General features: G+C 35.2%; 2 protein-coding genes across 2 annotated transcripts in view; both read left to right on the top strand.

Moving 5' to 3' along the window:
• Window positions 1-662: 662 nt before the first annotated feature.
• On the top strand, window positions 663-7,526 carry LOC107702362 (cytosol aminopeptidase-like). Its single transcript, XM_016504656.1, has 13 exons — window positions 663-902; window positions 999-1,114; window positions 1,402-1,456; window positions 1,559-1,664; window positions 3,975-4,134; window positions 4,279-4,443; window positions 4,538-4,696; window positions 4,780-4,904; window positions 4,978-5,066; window positions 5,395-5,497; window positions 5,583-5,662; window positions 5,766-5,878; window positions 7,204-7,526. The coding sequence occupies exons 1-13, from the start codon at window positions 807-809 to the stop codon at window positions 7,388-7,390; spliced, it is 1,554 nt and encodes a 517-aa protein (XP_016360142.1). The 5' UTR covers window positions 663-806; the 3' UTR covers window positions 7,391-7,526.
• A 7,448-nt stretch (window positions 7,527-14,974) lies between these two features.
• Window positions 14,975-24,584, top strand: part of LOC107702361 (RNA-binding protein 47-like) — a 24,861-nt gene continuing 15,251 nt past the window's right edge. Inside the window, exons 1-3 of the mRNA XM_016504653.1 lie at window positions 14,975-15,023; window positions 15,336-15,561; window positions 23,040-23,205. The gene's annotated coding sequence lies outside the window, so the exon portion shown is untranslated. The remainder of the gene's footprint in view (window positions 15,024-15,335; window positions 15,562-23,039; window positions 23,206-24,584) is intronic.

Below are 24,584 nucleotides of genomic sequence, written 5' to 3'. Positions count from 1 at the left end.
TCAGTTCACTTACAAAATAGTGTGCAAAAGCTAAATAGTGTTGCAAGTGGTCTGTGCTGTATGCTTCATCTTTGTGCACTTTTTGCATTATTTTTACGACATTTTATTCCAGTGGTACCTTAAATTGTAATGTTTGATGAGACTAATCACACTGTTTTTTCCCCCAAAAAATTAATATGTAATAAACTTAACTTTAAAAGGAGCCGACAAACTAGTACCCAGCTCATATTACTGGTAAACTAGGTTGTTTGCACATATTCACCATTGAAATACTGGTCTTATACTGGTTTTATTTAAGATGTAAGTTAGACACAATATTCCAGAAATGGGGCCTGATTTTATTTTGGCCATAAACATATCTTCTATGAAAACAACTTTGTTCACTGTTTTTTTTTTTTTACATTTAATTTAAACGCGCTGTTTGATAATTTACGATTAAAATGTGTACAGGTTAGAACTAAACATGTCGGTTTTTATTTGACAGTTTACGATATGAGCTTTGTATTTTAATACAGCATACAGATTGGTGTTATTGTTTCAATTTCACATTAAATAAAAATAAGTTACACAAATAAAATACACATCTGTTTTATTTCGAAATATTTATCATTACAGAGGGCAAAGCAGGTCCCAAGTCCCTTTAGGGTCAATGAGACTTTTATTTTGGAATAAAATGTCGTCTTTTGTTGACGTCAGTAGCCGCGACTGTGTGCGATTTTCAACCTTCTAATGTCACGTGTAAGGCTTTCTAAGAATTATCTTCTGAATCACGGTTGATTTGATCTGTTTTTATAAATTCAGAGACGATGTTGATACCATTCAGAAGGGTGTTACTTACGGCAACCCGACAACACAACTGTAGACTTTTTTCGGACTCTCATGCCACTTCCAGTACAAGAAAAGTAAGTTTCATGACTCGTATCATCAGCTAAATGTCTCTCTTTACACACATGTCATTCGTTTTGTTTTTATTGTTATGTCTGAATGGGTTTATTCAGGGTTTAGTTCTTGGCGTGTATGAGAAACAGCCAGACAATGAAGGGATACGCTTGACGGAGGCTGCGGCGGCATTTGACAGCTCGATCTCAGGAAAACTGTCAGAAATGCTGACGATGTAAGTCACTGATTTGACTTTTGCATCCTTACCAGTGTTGGGGAAAGTTACTTTTAAAAGTAATGCATAAATTGGAAAAAAAAAGTAACTTGAGTTACTTATTTGAAAAAGTAACTCAGATATTCTCTTGTAAATTAAAAAGTAATGCGTTACTTTACTAGTTACTTGAAAAAAGTAATCTGATTACGTAACTCGCGTTACTTGTAATGCGTTTACCCCCAACACTGATCCTTACTGTTCTTCTCGTTTTTTCATCTGTTCTTTCATTCCTTTTCTCTGTTCTATAGATCTGGACCTCTCCTGAAAAAAGGCAAAAGCAGGACCTTCTATGGTTTACATCAGGTGTGAACCCACATCTGTATGATCTTGGATGTCCTTTAGATGCTTGATGACAAGATTAATATATCAGTCGATCCTTACCAAAGTTTTTTTTTTCTTTTAAAGGACTTCCCTAGTGTAGTTGTTGTTGGTCTTGGTAAGAGCAGCACAGGTGTGTGTGGAAAAGAGAACTGGGACAACTGTAAGGAAAGCATCCGTGCAGCTGTGTCAGGTAAATGTCATTGTTGTGTTCGGCTAAATCTCACAAGGCCCTGCCAAGAACATGACGTCAGAGTAAGATTTCACCCCCAAATCAAAAGAAATTAGATTTTGCTTAAAGAAAATGAAGAATTAATGTGTTTTGAATGTTGTTTATTCTGCTCTCTATTACTGTAATGCATAATTGAATTGCAATCTTGTGGAAAGCCTTCCCAGAAGAGTGGAAGCTATTAATAGCTGCAAAGGGGGACCAACTCTATTAATGTCTGTGTATTTAGAATGCAATGTCATTAAAATCCCTGTTGGTGTAATGGTCTCAATGTTTTTTTCCCCCTCTCATTTGTAGTAGTTTTTTAAAAATATATGTTAGTTTTATTATTTATTAATATTTAAACTAATAACTAATATATATATATATATTAGGGCTGTCAGTCGATTAAAAATTTTAATCTAATTAATTACATGATGTGTTGATTAATTAATCTAATTAATCGCAAAATAAAATTGACTATGAAAATACCCACAAAAGATTATTTAAAGCTATTTTTGTGTTAAATGAGAAAGTATCAAGTAGACATTACAAGTTGTTGCTTTAGAAAGTAATATTTTATTTGATTCAACATAACATGTATTACACGTAAACATTTAGGCCACAACGGCCTAACATAAACTATGGAACATAAAAGAAGATAATTTGAGAAACATCTCAGTATTTTTTGTTCATACAATGAAAGTCATTACTAAAACAGCTTTGTTACCAACAGTCTTCAAAATACATTCTTTTTTTTGTTTGGGTGAACTATCCCTTTAATGTTATTATTATTATTATTATTATTAAATGATACTCTAAACAAGAAACTAAATCTGCCAGCAGGTGGCGGTAAATGTCTTAATTCGATTCGTTCAAACGTCTGATTCATTCAGGAATTAAAGGGTTACTCCACCCCAAAATGAACATTTTGTCATTAATCACTTACCCCCATGTCGTTCCAAGCCCGTAAAAGCTTTGTTCTTCTTCGGAACACAATTTAGGATATTTTGGATGAAAACCGGGAGGCTTGTGACTGTCCGATTGACTGCCAAGTAAATTACACTGTCAAGGTCCAGAAAAGTATGAAAGACATCGTCAGAATAGTCCATCTGCCATCAGTGGTTCAACCGTAACGTTATGAAGCGACGAGAATACTTTTTGTAAGTGAAGAAAACAAAAATAACGACTTTATTCAACAATTCGTCTCCTCTGTGTCTCTCCGCATCACCGTAGCGCCATTTTGGAGAATAACCACTGAACGCAAGCAGCGTACGCTTGGGTCTTTGAATCATTGGTTCACACGATTTGTTCAAAACGCGAAACTAAACACCGCTGTGTTGCTCGGAGACACGCAACAATTCTGCTATGGCTTTAAAGGTAATTTTTTCTCTGCAAAATTGAGCAAAAACACATTGTGTTTAAAATATAACACAATATCAACTTCTTATTTACTGAACTGTTGTATAAAATCACATTCAAACTTGCGATATTCGGGACAAAATCATCACTCGTCATCACATCACATGATACTGCTCTCTGCTGCTTGTGTGATATTTCTTATCATATGATATAAATAGGGGAATTTTTTGAACCAATATCTTGAATTTTAAGGCATAACTGCATTAGCGTTATTTTTTTTTTCATAACTAATTAAGTTAACGCGTTAAACTGACAGCCCTAAAATATATATATATATACAGTATATAGACAATTCCAATACCATGATGTCATTTACCCATGAACATTTCCTGCTTATCGTAAAACTATTTTAACATGGCTGTCATAAGTTTTTATCAAAATGTGGACCTTTTTGGATTCTCAGAACTTATGCAAGTTATTAACATAAAACCAGAAATACATTGACCATTACGTTAAAATGCTATTGTTTATATTCCTCAAAATGGTCTATAGGAAAATTTCCAGAAACTTTCCAAAAATCCCTGGAATATTCCAAAATATCCTGAAAAGTTTCCAAAATTTCTAGAATGTTTCCGAAATTTTCCACCTTTTTGCAACCCTAGTTCTGAGAAGAATTGGAATTGCAACAAAAACTCGAACGTTAAATATATAGACACAATGTGCTTAACTGTCATGAAAAAGATATATACATAAATGGTCCTAAAATAGGCTTTGTTTTCTCTCAAAAATGTCTTATTGTGACCACAGCATTTTTTTTTTCTGAGTTCATTCAATTAGTTTGTATTTTTCATAATACATGTGTTGGAAATTGAGAACATGTTTTTTAATGCACTATTTCAAATCGCCCTAACAAGTTTGCCTGTGTTTGTACAGTGGGATGCAGGCAGCTTCAGGATCTGGAGGTAGCTCATGTCGAGGTGGACCCTTGTGGAGATGGGCAGTCAGCAGCAGAGGGCGCTGTGCTCGGACTTTTTGAGTATGATGAGTTCAAAACCAAGAAGAAGGTCCGTGTCACGACCCAACCATATGGGAGGTATATAAAACACAGATGTTTAGATATTCATGAGTTCCTAGGAAGTTTATTGCATGAGTTGTAATAAAGTCACACACATGCTGCACCTCACACTCATCCTAAGAATTCTGGCTCTTAATTTTCTTCTTTCCTGTTTCTTTGCAGTGTGGATTCAGCAGCATGGCAGAAAGGTGTTTTGTATGGGGATGGGCAGAACCTGGCCAGACGACTAATGGAAGCTCCAGCCAATCACATCACTCCCACAGCGTTCGCAAACACTATAGAGCAGAAACTCTCACCCTTTGCTCATAAAGTGGCTGTCCACAAGAGGTAGTCTCAGAGTTCATTAAAACCAATCACTCTATTCATTAATGATGACTCAACACATCACTTTTCTGCATTTGTTTACCTCTTGTTCTTTAAGGCCTCAGTGTTGGATTGAGAGTGAGCAAATGGGGGCTTTTCTCAGTGTGTCAAAAGGCTCAGAGGAGCCCCCTGTCTTTCTAGAGCTGCATTACAAAGGCAGTTTAGACTCTGCACAGCCCCCTCTTGTGCTGGTGGGAAAAGGAATCACCTTTGACAGGTAACTGCATCTGTACAGAACCTAAAAACATCAGTAGTTGGGAATTTGAATCTCAAATCATTTGTGTGTCTGTCTCATTCCAGTGGTGGTATCTCTCTGAAGCCGTCTTCAGGCATGGATGCCATGAGAGCAGATATGGGCGGAGCAGCCACTGTGTGTTCCGCTCTCGTGACGGCAGCCGCTCTCAAACTCCCAATCAATATCATTGGTCCGTCCACTGCACTAGACACTGTCCACTGCAACCATTCGCACACAAACTAATCTCGTGTTCCTTATTTCAGGTTTGGCACCACTCTGTGAAAACATGCCAAGTGGAAAAGCAAACAAACCGGGTGACGTTGTCCGTGCCAAAAATGGCAAAACCATTCAGGTATTCTGCACTCGCACATACAATACCGATATGCATTACTGTTTAACATTGCCTATGTTATCTGGTATGGCAAAGCTGAATTTTGGAGTAAAATTAGAATAGATTTTTCGGTAATCATTCTACTATGCTGATTTGGTGCTCAAGAATTTTTTTTTTATTATTAGCAATGTTGAAAAAAAGTGTAATATGTTTGCGGAAATTGTGATACATTTTTGATACGATTCATTGAAAGTTCAAAAGAACTGTTTATTTAATGTCAAAATTCTTTACTTTTATCATTCTAGTGTCCTTGGTGAATAAGTAGTTAGTTTCTTTTTTTCTTTGGTAGGTTGACAACACTGATGCAGAGGGCAGATTGATTTTGGCTGATGCTCTGTGTTATGCTCACAGTTTCAAGCCCAGAGCAATAATCAATGCAGCTACGCTTACAGGTACCAACACACAAGCTGCATTGATGCTTTCAAGTAAACATAGACTCATATTAATGGTTTCTCTCTGTCTTGGTTCCTCTGGCAGGTGCCGTGGATGTGGCCTTAGGTTCTGCTGCTGCAGGAGTGTTTACAAACTCTGATTGGCTGTGGGAGCGGCTGCAAAAGGTAATTAGCAATGTCACAAAATGACTTGAATACTATTCTTAATTGACAACGCTAATGTTAGTGTGAGCTAATGTCATCATATGTGATTTGTGTATCCTCCTAGGCAAGCATTGTTACTGGTGACAGGGTGTGGAGGATGCCACTGTTTCAGCACTACACCAAACAAATAACAGAGAACGCACTGGCAGATCTGAACAACGTTGGAAAATACAGCCGGTATGTATGCACACTCAAACATGCTGTTTCACACATTGTATTATTCTTTTTCACATGTTCCCTTCCTTTAGTTCAACTGGACTAGTTACTAGTTATGTGAAGTAAAGGATATTGGGATATTAAAAAACAAAACAAAAAAAACAATGCAGTCCAAGTGTCAGCTTCACTATGTATGTTACGTGAAAAGGCAATGTTAACATGTCCAAATGTTATTCATACAACACACTCATACTTTGTAGTGCACATATAATGTTTATATAAATTTGTATCAAATACAGTACATACTCGAACCAAATGTGATTTTCAATGTCCTGCCCCAACTTCTTGTTTCAATAGGAAAAATCTCTATACCGGAAAGAGAAATGTGTTTGCAAAACATTTTATAAGGGTCTTCATTCCTCGTTTGCCCATTGAGTTATCTACATTATTATGTATGTTATTAAGAATATGTTTATTCTACAAGGATGCATTGGTTAAAAAAAACATTAAAGAGGTTTAAAGGTATAGTTCACCCCAAAATAAAAGAAAATCTCTCATCATTTACTCACTTTTGCTGTTCCAAACCTGTATGAATTTATTTCAGCTGTTTAACACAAAGTAAGATATTTTCAAGAATGCTAGCAACCAAACACATGACGGTAGCCATTGACTCCCATAGTATGGGAAAAAATACTATGGAAGTCAATGGCTACCGTCAACTGTTTGGCTACCATCATTCTTCAAAATATCTTATTTTGTACTCAACAGAAGAAAGAAATTACTAAAAGAAAGAAATGACAGGTTTGGAACAAGTGGGGTGAGTAAATGATGACAGAATGTTCATTTTTGGGTGAACTATCCTTTTAAAATTATATTTCAAATAATTGTAGTTCTTTTGAATTTTCTGTTCAGCGAAGAATCCTGAAAACAGTAATGTATCACAAAATATTAAGCATCACAACCATTTTCAAATGTGATCATAATATAAAAATGTTACTCAAGCACCATATTAGCGTATTAGACTGATTTCTGAAGGATCAGGTGAAAATGAAGACTGGATTAATGGCTGCTATAAATTCAGCTTTGATCACAGGAATAAATTACATTTTAAAATACATTAAAACAATACAATTCTAATATTATTTAACAATTTTCCTAATATTAAATTTAACATTTTTGATCAAATAAATGCAGCCTTGGTGAGCATTAGAGACTTCTTTCAAAAACATTTAAAACTCTTACCAACCCCAAACTTTGGAACAGCAGTGTGTTTGTTTTGTAATCTGTAGTAATTACTGTGCTTGTTTTTGGTTGCCGTGATGTTGAACCGGTCTGTGACCTCACAGTTCAGGTGGCGCCTGCACTGCTGCAGCCTTCCTGAGAGAGTTTGTGACGGCTGATCATTGGGCTCATCTCGATATTGCTGGGGTCATGACCAATAAGGATGAAATCCCATACCTGAGAAAAGGAATGTCTGGAAGACCTACACGTACGTTGGTGGAGTTCATTGCTGGTTTGGCCTCTGAACCCTAATGTGACCATTGTGACCTTTGACCTGGCTGCCTCAGAAGTATATCCATGATGTTCAGCGTTCAGAACAATAGTTTGTGGTTATTAATACGTTTGCTGCTGAAAATAGCAGACAAGTGATCAACACAGTGAAAGGATTCATTTGTCAAAAAGTCATTGCTGAAGTGTTTAAGGCACAAGAAGAAACTTTTAGTGCCAAGTACAGAAAACAGTATCTAATGGAAACTGCTGGCAAGCACTGCTAGAACCTGCCACACTGTTGCTAAAATCTAGTTACTTTGAATAGCAAGGAATGAAACTGTAGAATATAAAAGACCAGTTTGCTGGACTTTTCTTTTAAAATGGTATTGTATAAAGAAGTGGCGCAAGGTTCTGGGATCTTTTCAAATTCTGCATATTTGTGTAATAAGATTACATGGTAACAGTATTATACCATGCATAAATGCACAAAATACAAGGTCAATAAAGTCATGTGGCAATGAAGATTGTGATAAATGTCACGGTGAAAGACTGGTGTGTTGGCATTAAGTCTGGATGTGCTGCCCAAATTATTTTTGCCTTGAAAACATATATTTTTCATTAATTCGATCTTTCATTAAACACTTCATTTATGCTTAAAAAATGTGGCGCCTTGTTTTGCCATATTAATGTTGAAATGAACTTAAAAGTATAATTATTTCAGGATTTGCTCACCCTCATGTTCCAAACTGACATCTGCGGAACAAGATTTCGAAGAATGTTGGTAGCTGAACAGTTTTGGTTACCATTGACTTCCATTATATGGATTAAAAAACATTTCTTAAAATATGTTTTTAGAAGACAGAAAGTCAAACCGGTTTAGAATGACATGAGGGCCGGTAAATGACGACAGAGTTTAAATTTTGGGGCAAACTATTCTTTAAAATGCTGCTTACTAGTATATTCCCAACCATGTTTAAAGATTGACAGTATTTGTCCTATGAAGAGGTAATGTTTGAGGAAAAAAAAACATCTGTTCAAAGACTATTCATGTGATTTGGGTCATTATGGAGAAACTTTTGAACTCAATAAATGGAAAAGTCTAAAAAAAAAGTGAGTCACTGTGTACACCACTAGATGGCTTTGTGAAAGTGAATGGAGGAAGAAGAGTAAGCTTGTGTTATCTCAGAATGTTCAGTGTTGTGTCAGCTGGGCCTGCACACTCATTTACACACAAAACAGGACAATTTACTGGAATGAAACCCTCTCACACCATGCCTCTGTGTGTGTTTCTAACTTTTGGAACATTCTAACTATCCACTGGGGACACAGTTGCTAAAAGATGCCTTCAGAAATGTGCAAAATCTCGCAAAAACGTATTTTATGACATTCTCAAAGATAAAAGTAAATGTGTCACAAATGTGAACTTATTGTTATTAATAGGAAAACTATTTTCTTTTAGAATTTTGGTTAGGATTTGTCTGTAGTAATTCTTATTTTCAACTAGGTTTACATGTGTTTTGAAGACGTTAGAACAGACATTGTGCTGTAAGCTGATGTGGAATTTGTGCAATAAACTTAATCTGAAAAGCGGGTCGAGATGGAGAGGAGAACGATTGTTCTAACAGCGCAGAGGTTTAAGCATGCGCGCCCTGCTTTCATCCCACATTCCCCCTACACACGCACAACCCAAATATCCCCTTTAGGAACATACACCATCCTTACCTACATATTCTAATTAACAGCACAGCGCTGTCTCCATTCTACATGATAGAATTTGTCACTTACTTGTCAAGTAACTTTACTTTTTAGATGGTATAGTTAATTACGTTGTCTTTTTTACCACAAGTTTACTTGTAAATGTTACTTTAGACAGGAATTAAACATGGTGTTTTTGTTGCATAGTCACACGCAATGGTTGCTTTAGATTTACTTGGAAATATTTTTGTAAAATAATGTATTCTGCAATACTGTGTTTAAAAAGTAAATTTACGTTTTAGATACAGCATTGCCGATTATGTTAAAATAGAGCTATATTCAGCAAAAAACGGTATTGCTGGACATCTATTTTACTACAAGTTTATTTAAGTGTACTTTTTTTAGACGCAGTATTGCTGACTCTTACAAGTTTACTTGTAAGTTTACTTGTTAGACAGTATTGCAGACTGTTACATCTATTTTACTGCAAGTTTACTTTTAAGTTTACTTTTTAGACAGTATTGCGGATTACGTTAAAATAGAGGCAGTATATTCAGCAAAACTGTCTAAAATGTAAGTTTACTTTTTAAACTACTGGTGATTACATCTATTTTACTACAAGTTTACTTGTAAGTTTGCTTTTTAGACGCAGTATTGCAGGTGACGTTACATCTGTTTAGCTACAAGTTTACTTGTTAGTTTACTTTTTAGATGCAGTATTGCAAGACTGTTACATCTATTTTACTGCAAGTTTACTTGTAAGTTTACATTTTAGACACAATATTGCTGATTTTGTTAAAATAGAGGCAGTAAATTAAGCAAAACTTTCTAAAATGTAAGTTTACTTTTTAAACACAGTATTGGTGATTACATCTATTTTACTACAAGTTTACTTTTTAGACGCAGTATTGCAGGTGACGTTACGTCTGTTTTACTAAGTTTACTTGTAAGTTTATTTTTTAGATGCAGTATTGCTGTTTATTTGTAAATTTACTTTTTAGACACACTATTGCAGATTACATCTATTTTACTTCATTTACTTGTTGTGGGTTTACTTTTTTAGACGGTATTGCCGACTGTTCACGCAAGCATTTCGTTCAAAACTCTGATTTATTCAGTAATTAAACAACTTGTTTGTTGCTTAGTGACTTGCAACCGTTGTTTTAGCTTCATTTGGAACTATTTTCATTGTCAGAGTAAAGTAGACAAGGCAGAAAAAAGCAAAGTGATCCAAACAGTGAAAGTCCCAGTAGTTTTGTTGGACCACTGCTTGGCCAATCAAATTCAAGAAACAAAACTAAGTGTTGTATATTTTGTGCAATATAAATATGTGAACTGAGTGGAGTTGATTTATAGTCTGGTGGACGAAATCAGACTTCATTTAGTCATAAAGGTGTGAATCTTAGGTTTTATATGGGGATGAATCTTATCGTGAAGTCATCATAGTTTCTTGGTTAGGAATTGAGATTCTGTGATACGCCCATCTTGGGTGAGTCAGTGTATGGGATTTGAGAGTACAGAGTTATATGCATGAGATCTGTGTAAGGCTGAGACAAAGAGGGAACAGCTTTGATAACAGTTTTGTTAAAAGTGTAGCCAGAGGACAAGGTCACCCTCATACAGTCAAAATATACTCTTTGCCACTTTGTTCATCTTTTGTTAAAGTGTGAAAGTTTGTAGTAAACGTAGAGCTGATATCCACATCACAAATCTTTCTTAAACTGTGTTTTAATAAAAATGTAAAAATGTGCATTTGGGAACTGTACAATGATGAGGTCTGAAAAATAACTTGCATTTAAACATTTTTAACAGACACTTTGTCCAATATTTCTAAATATCTAAATATTTTGTAGACAGCAATGATATTAAATAGGAAGAAATTTGAGAATTTTGCAAAAGTCTCCTGATTTTTTTTTTTTTACCCTAGATTTCACATTAGATTTCTGCAATGTCATAAATTTGCAGTTATGCCAAGATACCAGTTTCTGCAATCAAAAGTCAGAGATTTCAATATGAATTTGAACATTTGCAAACAAATAAAAACAGTCTCATTTAATTTTAATTTCTCCTAAGAAATTTTAGGACTTTCTCCTACCATTCAAAAGTTTTATTTAAAAGAAATTAATACTCTTATATATCAAAGATGCATTAGGTTGATCAAAAGTGACAGTAAGGACATTTATAATGTTACAATAATATATATATATTTTTTTGTTTAATTCACAAATCACAAATCTTTGGCAACGTGTTTAACTGTTGTAATAATGTGCATTTGGGAACTGTATGAAAATGTATGAAACAATAAACATTACAATAATGTTACTTTTGATTTTTTATTTTTTTTTTAATTAAAAATATATGCTGTTCTTTTAAACTTCAAATAATCCTGGAAAAAAGTATAATTGTTTCCAAAAAAAAAAAAAAACACAAGCCTTTTCCAACTGTGATAAGAAACAAATATTTCTTGAGCACCAATCAGCATATTGGAGTTTGGCATCACAGCAATAAATTACAAATTAAAACATATTTAAATAGACAAACATTTACTTTAAAATGTAATAGTATTTTATAAAATTACTGTCAGCCTTGATGAACCAGAAACTTCTTTCAAAAAGTTAAAAACACTTACCAACCCAAAACTTTTGAAGGGTATGTAAAAATGAAACTTAAATGAAAACTCCATTAAGGTTGAGCTACTGAAGCGCAACCTCAGAGCAATAAATATTTCTTCTGGGTGTGTGTATGTGTTTTGGGTTGAGGGGGTGGTTTATGTATGTTTTGGGCCTGCAAATGACCTATTGTGTGTATGTTTTTGGGCTGCATGTTAATGAGTGTGTGTGTGTGTGTGTGTGTGTGGGAGAGTGTGTGTGATTGTACTCCCCCTCTTCAGACAGGAGTGTGATTGGCTTTAAACAGATTAACATTCTAACGGTCAGAGTCTCAAATCCACCCATAACAGAACAAAAACTGCTCACTAAAACATGCTGACCCTACCACATGTTCTCATGTTCTCTCCTTTTCCTTTGAATAATTCATTTAATTTGCTCTCCACCTGCCTTCATGTTCAAATGAATATTTAGGATCAATAAAGTATACCTCACTTATAATTTTGTCTCAGCTGCATCATGCCTGCACATCCCGCTTCAGATAACTGTTTGACTGTATTCATTCATTTTTGTAATACAACTTTCAACTTCCCCCTCATATTAAATTAAAAGTCCAATACTGGGATGCATGTAAAACCTGTTTCTTCCTTAAAGAGAAAAAAAGGTAATTGCAACTTTAGTTTTCATAATGTGACTTTGTATCTTCTTATACTTTATTACTTGTTCTCACAATATATATATATATATATATATATATTCTTGTTGAAGCGTGCTCCAATAATCTTTTATTTACAACTTCAAAAAACAGTTTCTTTCCTCTGTGAAAGATATTTTGAAAAATGTTTCCAAGTTTGCAAGTTCGGAAGTATTGGTTTCTTATTGAATGGTAAATAAATAAATAAATGTTCATATTTGAAATAAGAGTATTTCAAATATCTTTTTTTAAAATGTCTTTTTTAGTTGGTTATTTTAATTAACTACATATTAATGAACTACATGTACTTACTACAGGGTCAGGGTTTGGTTTTGGGTTAATGGCTTCTAATTATGCATAATTTATCATTATTACTACAGTAAGTACATGTAACAACTATGTGACAATAAAATAAAGTGTTATCTGCAAGTTTATAATGAGAAATGAGAATTTATTAAGTGTTATTTCTAACAAATTTATTGTGGACATGACCTTTTAAAAAAACTTGTGTATGACCACATTTCATGAATTCATTTAATTCGAAATGCACACACACACACACACACACACACACAAGCTAGAGGTCAGTAAACTGGGTGAAGTAGTTATTTTGGAGATGGAGAGATTTTTTTTTCAATTTCATTCAAACATTCCAAGGTCTATGAGGAACAGAGTACGTGTTCATCTTTGTGTTACTTTGAGGCCTTTATTGCATAAATCAGAGAAACCAAATGGGATGGTGAGCTCTGATATTTGTAAGGTGTGTGTGCGTGCGTGTGTGTGTGTGTGTGTGTGTGTGTGTGTGTGGAATGCTGCTCTGGCCTGTCTCCAGGTTGAGGGAGGGATAGCGTTTCCAATCCGAGAGGCTGGAAGCATTCTGGTTTGGTGAGTTTCTGAGACGCACACACATAAACACACACAGAGAGAAAGGAACAGGTTGCTGGGACCAGCCCGGTGAGAAATAATCGCGATTAATCGTTTGACAGCACTAATATATATATATATATATATATACATACATACTGTATATATATATATATATATATATATATATATATATTACTTTGAGGCTGAAAAAGGCTTCCATAGCAATATCACAATAATAAAATAATATTTCTTGGTCTAGTTCATGTTGATTTTGCTGTGTCACTTTAGTGCATAGTGACTCTGCAACCAGAGATGAGGAATGTGATTTTGTCCACTCCTACTGCTTTTACCTATGTGTAATTCACCTGCAAGCCTTTGTCATGTCCAGCATTGAGGAAGTGTTTCCGATCTCTCTCTCTGTCTCTTGTTTTCTCTCTGTATTGTCTCTATTGAGAGAGAAGAAGGTGTGTTGAATGTATTGATTGTATGAAAGGCGTTTCTGTGTGTGATAATAAATAGAACTCTTCTCAGAGACTTGTGTTTCACACATGGGGGTTGGTTCATTTATTTTTGTTTTCAGCCAAGTTAAGGGAATCGATGGCTTAGTGAACCGTTCTAATCGGTGACTATAGATGAACTATTTGTTTGCCTGGGAAGACAATGGCATATATTAGTGAATGATATGAAAGGGGTAGTTCACCCAAAAATGAAACTTCTCAAGTTGTTTCAATTCTGTACACTGAAGAAAAAATGGCGTAGAAAAAAAGTTTGTTTTATTTACAAAAGAAAAAAACCCCACACAATTAGTTACTGTACAAAGAAATGGTAAGTAACACATTGAACTCAACACTGAACATGAAATTTTGAAAAATAAAGACTGGAACAGTATTTTCTTGTTGAAGCGTGCTCCAATAATCTTTTATTTACAACTTCAAAAAACAGTTTCTTTCCTCTGTGAAAGATATTTTGAAAAATGTTTCCAAGTTTGCAAGTTCGGAAGTATTGGTTTCTTATTGAATGGTAAATAAATAAATAAATGTTCATATTTGAAATAAGAGTATTTCAAATATCTTTTTTTAAAATGTCTTTTTTAGTTGGTTATTTTAATTAACTACATATTAATGAACTACATGTACTTACTACAGGGTCAGGGTTTGGTTTTGGGTTAATGGCTTCTAATTATGCATAATTTATCATTATTACTACAGTAAGTACATGTAACAACTATGTGACAATAAAATAAAGTGTTATCTGCAAGTTTATAATGAGAAATGAGAATTTATTAAGTGTTATTTCTAACAAATTTATTGTGGACATGACCTTTTAAAAAAACTTGTGTATGACCACATTTCATGAATTCATTTAATTCGAAATGCACACACACACACACACACACACACACAAGCTAGAGGTCAGTAAACTGGGTGAAGTAGTTATTTTGGAGATGGAGAGATTTTTTTTTCAATTTCATTCAAACATTCCAAGGTCTATGAGGAACAGAGTACGTGTTCATCTTTGTGTTACTTTGAGGCCTTTATTGCATAAATCAGAGAAACCAAATGGGATGGTGAGCTCTGATATTTGTAAGGTGTGTGTGCGTGCGTGTGTGTGTGTGTGTGTGTGTGTGTGTGTGTGGAATGCTGCTCTGGCCTGTCTCCAGGTTGAGGGAGGGATAGCGTTTCCAATCCGAGAGGCTGGAAGCATTCTGGTTTGGTGAGTTTCTGAGACGCACACACATAAACACACACAGAGAGAAAGGAACAGGTTGCTGGGACCAGCCCGGTGAGAAAGATGTGAGACTAAACATTTCCCGGTACTGCTGTAGACACAGACCAACATGCATGCATGCTCTTTCTTTTTATCAGTGTCTGAAGAGTTCATGTTTCTTACATACTGTATATAGATTTAATGAAAGATTTGTTTTTGACCTTTGGCATTTCAGACTGGTCCAGTATTTCTACAGATTTTTTTGTTCATTTTTTTCCTCCTCACAGTGGAGGAATGTGAAGATTATATCAGCGAGAGGCAGGTACAGAGACGGGTGCTAATTACTCTCTCTCTCTCTCTCTCTTTCTCCGCCCGGTCTCTCTCGTTTTCTCTCCCTCCTCCTCCTTCTCCTTGCCAGTGAAGGAGACAAGCAGGGGAATGAACAGCAGGGACGGGGAAGTGAAACAGTTTGGAGACAGAAACCAAAAGAGAAAAAGAAGAGAAACTTAAAAGTTTTTTCACGACCTGTGAGAACAGACACGACAACGGGTGAAATACAGAGAAACGGATGAATGTGGCTGATCTGCTGTACCTTTGATTAATGCTACTCGTAGATTCTCTTTGACAGCTACTTAAAAGCGCAGGTAGGTGCGTATATTCTCAGGCATGTCTTTTTGTGATTCTCTCCGTCAGTGTCTTATGTTTTGTCTGTTTTCCTTCCTTGTTCTCTGTGTGTCATCTTCTCACAGATGGTCCAGTGATCAGATTCTCCCCTCTGACCTTATTTATTTTCATAGAGTTAAATTGACATCTCTCTCTCTTTCCCTCCCTCCCTTTTTCTTTCTCTTTTCCATCTTACAGTTGTAAGGTTACAATGTCCTTGTGTTGCGAAAACTGTGTTGAAAGTTGCTCTGCTGGTCTTTTGTGTGTGTGTGTGTGTGTGTGTGTGTGTGTTGTGTAACTGCACTCAGGGGGTGTGCTATAATTCAGTGTGTGTGAGAGAATCAGGTTTCTGACAATGAGATGGCTCAATCTAAGAGAAAAAAACAACAAATAAAAACTATTGAGAGACGTCAATGCCCGTTCTAGCCAATGTACAGTAAGGCATACTCTGTGTAATAAGTGTACACGTACTTTTTTTTTCAAAGGGGAATGGCACAACATGAACGGACAAGACACACACTTCACTTTAAAGATTAATCACTGTTTCATAAGCAAATAATTTTTTCTAGAGCAGTAGAATCTTGTTTTTCTACCAACAATATGTGGAAATTAAGTCCTAATGCATGTAAGAGGGAAGTGCCTCAGCTTCAGCTTGATATCATCTGATAAAAACCTCACTTTAGGAATGCCTGAAATATTCTTTAAAGGTAAAAAATGACTCAAATACTGTATGCCATAAACAAATGTATCTTTTAGGGTTAGAGTTAGTTTGTTGCAATTATAATTAGCTTTATGTAAGAAGAATAGCTAGATAACTAGATAAACGCGCATGTGGGTGGGTGTGTTTGCTTAGCTGTACTTGAGGTATAATTTTGCCCGCAGAAGTGAGCTAAATCGTATAAAACCTCCCTTTGTGGAGAACTAGGGACTTTTTAAATTGGAAAAATTATTCATAAATAAGCCATTTTTATTCTAAAATTGCACACAAAAAAAATCTGTTAGTTGTAGTAGTCATGTCTAGCAGTAGTAATTATAATATCTTTATATAAAAATCATAGTCTGAGTCCCTATTTATATATAGGTAAATGTCTGTGAGTGCCTTTGAATGGGTTATTTCATGTAGGGGGTAAAGAGGTCAGTGGTCTTGAGAGCCGACCCGCTGTGGCTTTGCATTGTGGGGGATGTAGTTTAAAAGAAATTAAATGAAGAACTAGAGAAGAATTTACACTGAGGTGAAGTACAAAGAAAAGACAACCTGCCTCTGTGTGTGCGTGTCTCAGTGGTCATGTGATTCTCTGTTGTTACTCTAAATACCGCATCTGTTAAATGTGTAAGCATGTTTATTTGGTGACAGACCTTAAGGGGCCCACTAGTGCATACACTTGAGTGTGTTTGTGTGTGTGTGTGTGTGGAGAAAGTCAAAATGCACAAAGTTTCCTGTAAGGGGTAGGTTTAGGGGTAGGGTTGGTGTAGGGCAATAGCACATACAGTTTGTACAGTATAAAAACCATTACGCCTATGGAATGTCCCCATAAAACATGGAAAGACAACATGTGTGTGTGTGTGTGTGTGTGTGTGTGTGTGTGTGTGTGTGTGTGTGTGTGTTTGAAATCTGATGTGTGGCTCTGACTTGAACTAGTTCTCTCTGACTCCAGCTGCTTATCTGATTCTCAGAAGGCAGCATATTCAGGTCCATATGTGTTTTATATGAATTTATATGCATTTCACTTTTTATTCATTCATGTTTTTAATTTTCTTTTAATTTTAATAAAAATTCCTAAAGACATCATCATTTTTGTCTCATGAATTGTGAGAGTGAACGATGAGACAGAGATGCTTTACTTATATCTCTGGTTTAAACCTCAGAAGCAGAAATGTTGATAGAGTTGCTGAGATCAGTTAGTTTCTGTCAGTCAGTTCAAACTTTCTATTTTAATTAACTGATTCAAAATGTTGAATATTTGGTGGGTATGAGCATTAAGACAGGAGCAAAAATCCATGTAAAGTTGCAGCGTTTGGTTCATTTCCGTGAATCAGTTCAATCTGTCTGTTTCAACGAATTGATTCACAACTCTGTTGTGATGTGTCATGACTCAAAAATGTCTCTATAGCATTTTCATAAATGCAGATATTTTAATTTAATATTGAAAAATATAAGTTCATAATTATAGCTTTTTGTTAGTTTATTGTTATATTGCTGCATAAAAATAAAATTCTTAAAAATATTCCTTTCATTTGATGACAACAAATAAAAATTGACCTGTCAATATTTGTCAAAATATATATATTTTTAATTTCTTTGCTATATTGTCCAGTCTTATTCTCAAAAATTCTTTATTTCTAAACAAACTAACTAACAAACACTTAAAATAAGTCAGCCGCTTTCATTTCTTGATCCCCAAAAACTCTAAATTGAATAGAATTGTAAGGTTTAGGGACATTTCTCAATTCTACGTCTTTTATTGACTCATTAGTTTTGTTTCCTCTTTGTGGGAAACACGCATATCTTATTCATCCACCTTCAGCACTTCAGTCAGCCTTTCTGACTTCTTGTAGACATACTATTAAATATAAAGAAGGAAACAGAGAGAGATCAAGTCAGGTCACCTCTCTTTCTGTGTTCTTAAAGTCATATGACTGATCATGTGACCTCCTCAGCATGACTCTAACCCTGACAGACATCTGGACGTGTGTGTGTGTGTGTGTGTGTGTGTGTGAGAGAGAGAGAGAGAGAGAGAGAGAGTAAGTGAAACAGAATCTCCTCTCTCTCCCTTCTGCTTTTCTTCCCATCTCTCTCCCTAACACACACCGAATACCAGCACTTCACAATGAATGCATTCTTACACTGTCTCTATAGACAGACTAGAAGAGCCGTGTGTGTGTGTTCAGCATGGTTCTCCTACTCTGATTAATAGTGACTCCTGAGGGGAGGAGCTCTTTTAGACCAAAGACTTAATTTGGGATATCCCACCGTGTGCCACACACACACACACACACACACACACACACACACACTAGTCTCCTTAGTGACACAAGTATTGCATGTCTGAATCAAGTCACTCAATTTCTCTGTCTTGCTAATGCTTTTATGCTGCTTCATTACACACTTCTCTCTCTCCCCTTTCTTCTTTTCTTTGTTTTAGTGAGTAATAATAGGCCCCGTTCATTAAACCGGTCACATTTTACAATAAGGTTCCATTAGTTAATGTATTAACTAACATGATCAAACAATGAACAATACATTTATTACAGTATTTATTAATCTTTGTTAATGTTAGTTAATGAAAATACAGCCGTTGATTGTTAGTTCATGTTAATTCACAGTGCATTAACTAATGTTAACAAGCACAACTTTTGATTTTAATAATGCATTAGTAAATGTTGAACTTAACATTAACTAAGATCAATAAATGCTGTAGAAGTATTGTTCATTCTTTGTTCATGTTAAATAATGTAGTTAACTAATGAACCTTATTGTAAAGTGTTACCATTAAATCGCAACAAACAGGACAAAATCAGCACTGGTGTGTGAATACTGATACATCTTAATAACATTTCCAGTAAATTTGCTATTGTGTGTGTATGTGTGGAATGAAGGGGTGAGAGAACGTAATGGTCCCTAGCAGTCTGTCTTCTTTTAAATGTAACTCTTTAAAACATCTCATCCCTCTTGCACTGATATTGAAGACTCACAAACTTACAAATGTTTCCTTTTCTGTAAGTACACCCTGTCTTTCCACTAAAACACTTTTCTCTGAACATTAATAAATAATACATTGCATCATTGTTTTACATAAAGTGTTAACCTCTCAAAAACTGGTTTTAGTTTTGTCTGAACCTTCAATCGATGTGCAATGAGAAAAATCAGTTACTTGGCTGAAAAGCAATCATTTTTAGAGTTGACGATCTGAGGCAATATTAGCAACAGAGACAGTCTGCAGTAGTTAAAGAAATATTTCACAAAAACAATTACAATTTTTGTCATTATTTACACAGGTAACACTTTAGTTTAGGGACCAATTATCACTATTAGCTAGTTAGCATGCATATTACTAGCATATTAATGCCTTAATCTGCATGACCATATTTTAGATCCCGTAATCTTACCCCATACCTAAATTTACTAACTATTAATAGGCAGTAAATTAGGAGTTTATTGAGGCAAAAGTCATAGCTAATAGTTAGTGAGAATTGGTCCCCAAACTAAAGTGTGACCTTTACACACCTTAGTTCCAAACCCATAAGACTTTAACTCATCTTTGAAACACAAATAAAGATATTTTTAATGAAACCTGGGAGATTTCTGTCTGTTCATTTAAATACATTGTAAAAGTAATCCATAGGAATCACCGTTTAATCCAAGTCTTCTGAAGAGGCATGGTCGTATTGTATGATGAACAGATATAATTTAGGCTTTTATTCACAAATAAACATTGACATATAGAGCACATAGTTTATGGTAAATGGAAGCTCAAATGTGCTTTGGATGTGCAAGAACCAATTAGGTTTGTTCTTGTGCATCAGCCAAGTATGGTTGAGCTTCTGTTTACCATATTTGATGTGCTCTATATGTGCTGATTGATGTTTATATGTGAATAAAAGCCTAAATTATACCTGTTCATCATATAAAACGCTGATGTCTCTTTGGAAGACTTGGAACTGCTTGATTCAAATGGATTACTTTTACAATATCTATGAATTTTTTGAAGAGTCAAATTTTGGTAGAATGGACTTCAAATGGAGGGACAAAAATCATAACGGTTTTATTAAAAATATGAGACGTCACATTCTTAGGTCTTCTCTTTTTTGAATAAATCAGAAATTGCAACTAATAATAATTTTAAAATGTGGAAATATACTATCTATTCCATTTTGCTGTAACATACTGTATATAAAAAATGCAGCTTTGAAGTTTATGTTCTTCAAATCTATGAAGCTTAGATTCTTTATTGGTCCAGTATCTTAGTACTGTGCTAATACACAGATCAGAGTGAACAAACTTTTGTCTTCTGTGTAAATCTGAGATTCTGTTGCTATTGGTGCACCATTGCACTTTGTAGCCCTGCCTACTGTGAAATCTCATTGGTCTAAAATCACGCTGTGTATTACACTTCGATATGGCTCTTCCGTGTCTTGAGTTATTTAAAGTTCTTGGGCGGTTGAGCCACTGGCGCAGTCACCATCAGATGACCTTGACTCAGAGATCTACTGTAGGTCAAATGTATTACTAGCATAGACAGTCAGAGCGCATGTCTGTTTGCGTGTCCGTGTGTGTCTTTGGTGTATTTATGTATTCGTACAGTGTTGAAGTTTGAGTTAAACCTGTTTTTCCAGTTACCGTTTCCGGCAATGTGTGACACGATATGTGCAAAACTAAAACACAATTTTTTCTATCATTATCACCCCAAATACACACACACACACACACACGTACGTCTTCTATCCATGGTCCCTTGAAGATATATTTAATAAGTTTCATATTTATCTAATACTCTGTCCCTCTTTTTCTGTAACAAACACACTCATCCTGAGGAAGAACAGAAGGAACTCAATAAATGACAAGGTTTTAAATGTGTATAATGGGCACTGATAAGGTTGTATATACAGACTTTGCACCCTCTCAAGGCATGTTGACTCTATACAGCCTCACCCTGCTTTATGACCTACCCACAATGCATCATGTGCCCAGGTTTTATAATGTTGCTAATGATTTAAAAGATAACTGATGGTGCTATTTTACATCTCAAGGTTGCATTTTGAGCGAATGGGAATAAACTTCGGAAATGTTTCCTTGGGAATTAATGTGTGTACACTAGCATTCTGAGCTCAGGACTGTTGTAGACAGTTGATGGATCCATCCAACTGGTTTGCCACCCTTTTGTGTGTGTGTGTGTGTGTGTTTATTTTGTGTGGCTACTAGGGATTCTTGTGATCAGCCAACCACCTAGAACAAAAATTGTTTTGCCTCTTAAGCACACTGTAATTTCCTGTTTATGCACGTCCCCCGTCGCACTTGTCTCATTTCCCTCCCTCATCCCACCACCATGATGATTAGTAGTTACAGCTGAATGTGTAACAAGTGACCATCATCATATGACATCTTACTGACTCTGCAGGAAAATATAATCAGAGAGTTGATAAATAACATGACCGTGAACTTTGCTTTTTCAACGTTTCAAGATTTTAGTATCAGTTTGTGGGCTATAAAGGAAAGTGTTGCTTTTATAGCATAATTTTGTTTTGTTCTTACACAAAGTCTCTTATGTTCACCAAGGCTGCATTTCTTAGACCAAAATACAGTAATATTGTGAAATATTATTACAATTTCAAATCTCAGTTTTCTATTTTAATATATTTTAAAATGTAATTCATTCTTGTGATGCAAAGCTGAATTTTCAGCATCATTACTCCAGTCTTCAGTGTCACATGATCCTTCAGAAAGCATTGTAATTTTCTGCTTTGGTGCTCAAGAAACACACTTTATTATTATTGTAATTTGAAAACAGTCATGATGCTTAATATTTCTGTGGAAACCATGATGCATTTTTTTCAGAGTTTTTTTTTTGTGTGAATAGAAAATGCAGCATTAATTTAATACAGAAATATTTTGTAACATTATAAATATTAAAAAATAAAAAATAAAAACATACCTACAGAACCCAAATTAAACTTTTGAATAGTAGTGTACAATCAGACCAGACAAAGTGTATTCTGACTAAATAAATGTCTTTATGTATATAAATAAATGCTATATAGAAGAATGTAAACATATGCAAACATAAATATACATGAATAATTTTATATATTTTATATATTTTATATATATATACTGTATATATATATATATATATTTTTTTTTTTCCTGTAACATATATATTTTCCCCTGTCTGCTACCTTTAACATCACAGCCTAGTTTTTGTAACATGCACTCAAGCACACACGCAAACACAAACCCATCTGCGAATCAATGATTTCCACCTTATCAAAGTGACTAAAGCAAAGTAAAACACCCTGCAACGTGTAAGTACCTGTTTCTTAGGAACAGGAATGAGAAGATTTCACAGACCTTTTTAGGTTTGAATGTGCATGAGGGCCGCTGAGCTTCAAACTGTTTGTCTTGAAATGTTTTTGAATGCAGGAATTCAGGAAATTGATTTCAGGTTAGACTGAACAGTTTTCAGTCCTATAATGAACTTTTGCTCAGTCAATGGACAACCTCATTCACAGCCCACCGCACACAGTCACGCTCCTGCACAGACATCTCGTTTGCTCCCAGAAAAACGGGAGAGAAGGGTTCTTGGGTGTGACAAGGAAAAGGAAGAAAGAAAGAAAGAAAGCAATACAGGAGAGATGTGTAGGAGGGGGCACCATTGCTCTGCCCCACCCCTCACATGCACTGAGTAAACACTCTTTTACCAACTGCACCTCCAATCACACACTCTGCTCCTCTACCCCACAGACGGTGTGTGTGAGAGCAAGAGAGTGACTGAGAGAGAGAAGAGGGTAACTGCTGACGCCAGACAGACAGAAGGCCTGAGTGTGTGTGTGTGTGTGTGTGACTGTGTGAATGGTACACACACCAGCTACACTGCCACTCGGACACATCCATTCACCTGAAAAAGCAGGTAAATAGGTGTGTGTTTTTTCGCCTGTGTGTCTGTGACCACTGAGATTCTGAAGTATGTGTGTGTTTTCTGCTTGTGGGCACTTGCTTAGTTCTGGCTGATGTCTTATTTAAATCATTCGTTTAATTTACGTCCTTTTTGAGTGGCAACAATGACCTTCAGAGGAAGAAAACATATATTTGCTCACTTTATTGTAAGGATACTCAAGAGTAATTGTAATACAAAAACAAAATACTGTTGAAATGCAAATAGCATCTAATGTAATTTGACTAGCAGCATTGTGTGTTTATGCAAGTGAGCGTAAAATAGAGTAAAATGTAATTGTGCGTCACAGTGCGCTGTGTTGGTCTTTGGACTCGACTTCTTCAGCCTTATGTTTGCTATTAGGGTGGGCCCAGACCTGCGCGTGTTACTGTTATCAGAAAGTTTCCCGTTTTTCTCCAGTCAGTGGCAGATATCTTGATTCTCCATGTGCAGATTTCTCACAGAAACCTCATCAAGAGAAAGTGATGAGACATCAGTGATGTGCTTACTGGAGGCATTTTTTAGCAGATCATCAGCTGTGTGTGTCTGTATCAGCAGATTGTGTTTGATCAGGCCTGGTCACATTGTGTTGCAGTAAGTAGATTAACTTCAGGAGTGAAGAGTTCAGACTGCAAGATAAGAAACCTCAAGATGTCATCAGCATTTGTGGTTCATCCCAATGCTCTTATGTGTTCAGTGTAGATACTATGGTAAAAAGAATTGAAGTGCTTTAGATCATGGTCAGGTGTGTGTGTGCATTTGTGATTTGTCCACTTCGTTATGTGTGCGTGTGTATGCAAAAATGCTCAATATGTGATGTGTTTGATTGTGTGTATTCAATTAACCTTAATTTTTCTTCCTGTTTTGTTAAGTGTTAACTAAAACTATTAAAAATTGTTTTCATTCATTGAAATAAAATAAAATATTAATATTAGTTGAAAAATGTAAACATAGAAATGTTGCATTTGTAACTAATTTAAATAAAATAAAGTAGCAGTAAATAGATATTTAAAAACAATTTTTTTTAATAAAAATTCTAATAAAATGAAAATGTAAACACAAGCTAATTCAAAATATTAATGAATACTATAAATAATACTTAAACAACACTGATAGTTTGGGTTATTTAATGCCTATTTTGTGTAGTTTCAAGTCAGGAGAGCTAAATCATTATGTGTGTTTTATATGAATGATTGCAGGAAAGTTTTACTGCAGCATGTTTTCATAGAGAATTGAAACTGAGGATTACAGGAATTGAGAATGGTGTTGTGGGCATGATGGTCACCGTGTCCACACGTCTCTCACTTTGTCTGGCATCGTTTGACGCCAGTGTTGTCTTAAGAAACCATAATGTG

This window comes from Sinocyclocheilus anshuiensis, unplaced genomic scaffold (genome assembly GCF_001515605.1).
Source record: "Sinocyclocheilus anshuiensis isolate Anshui unplaced genomic scaffold, SAMN03320099.WGS_v1.1 scaffold86, whole genome shotgun sequence".
NCBI lineage: Eukaryota > Metazoa > Chordata > Actinopteri > Cypriniformes > Cyprinidae > Sinocyclocheilus > Sinocyclocheilus anshuiensis.
Note: the sequence above shows the minus strand (reverse complement) of the source record. Positions and strands in the feature narration are given on the sequence as shown.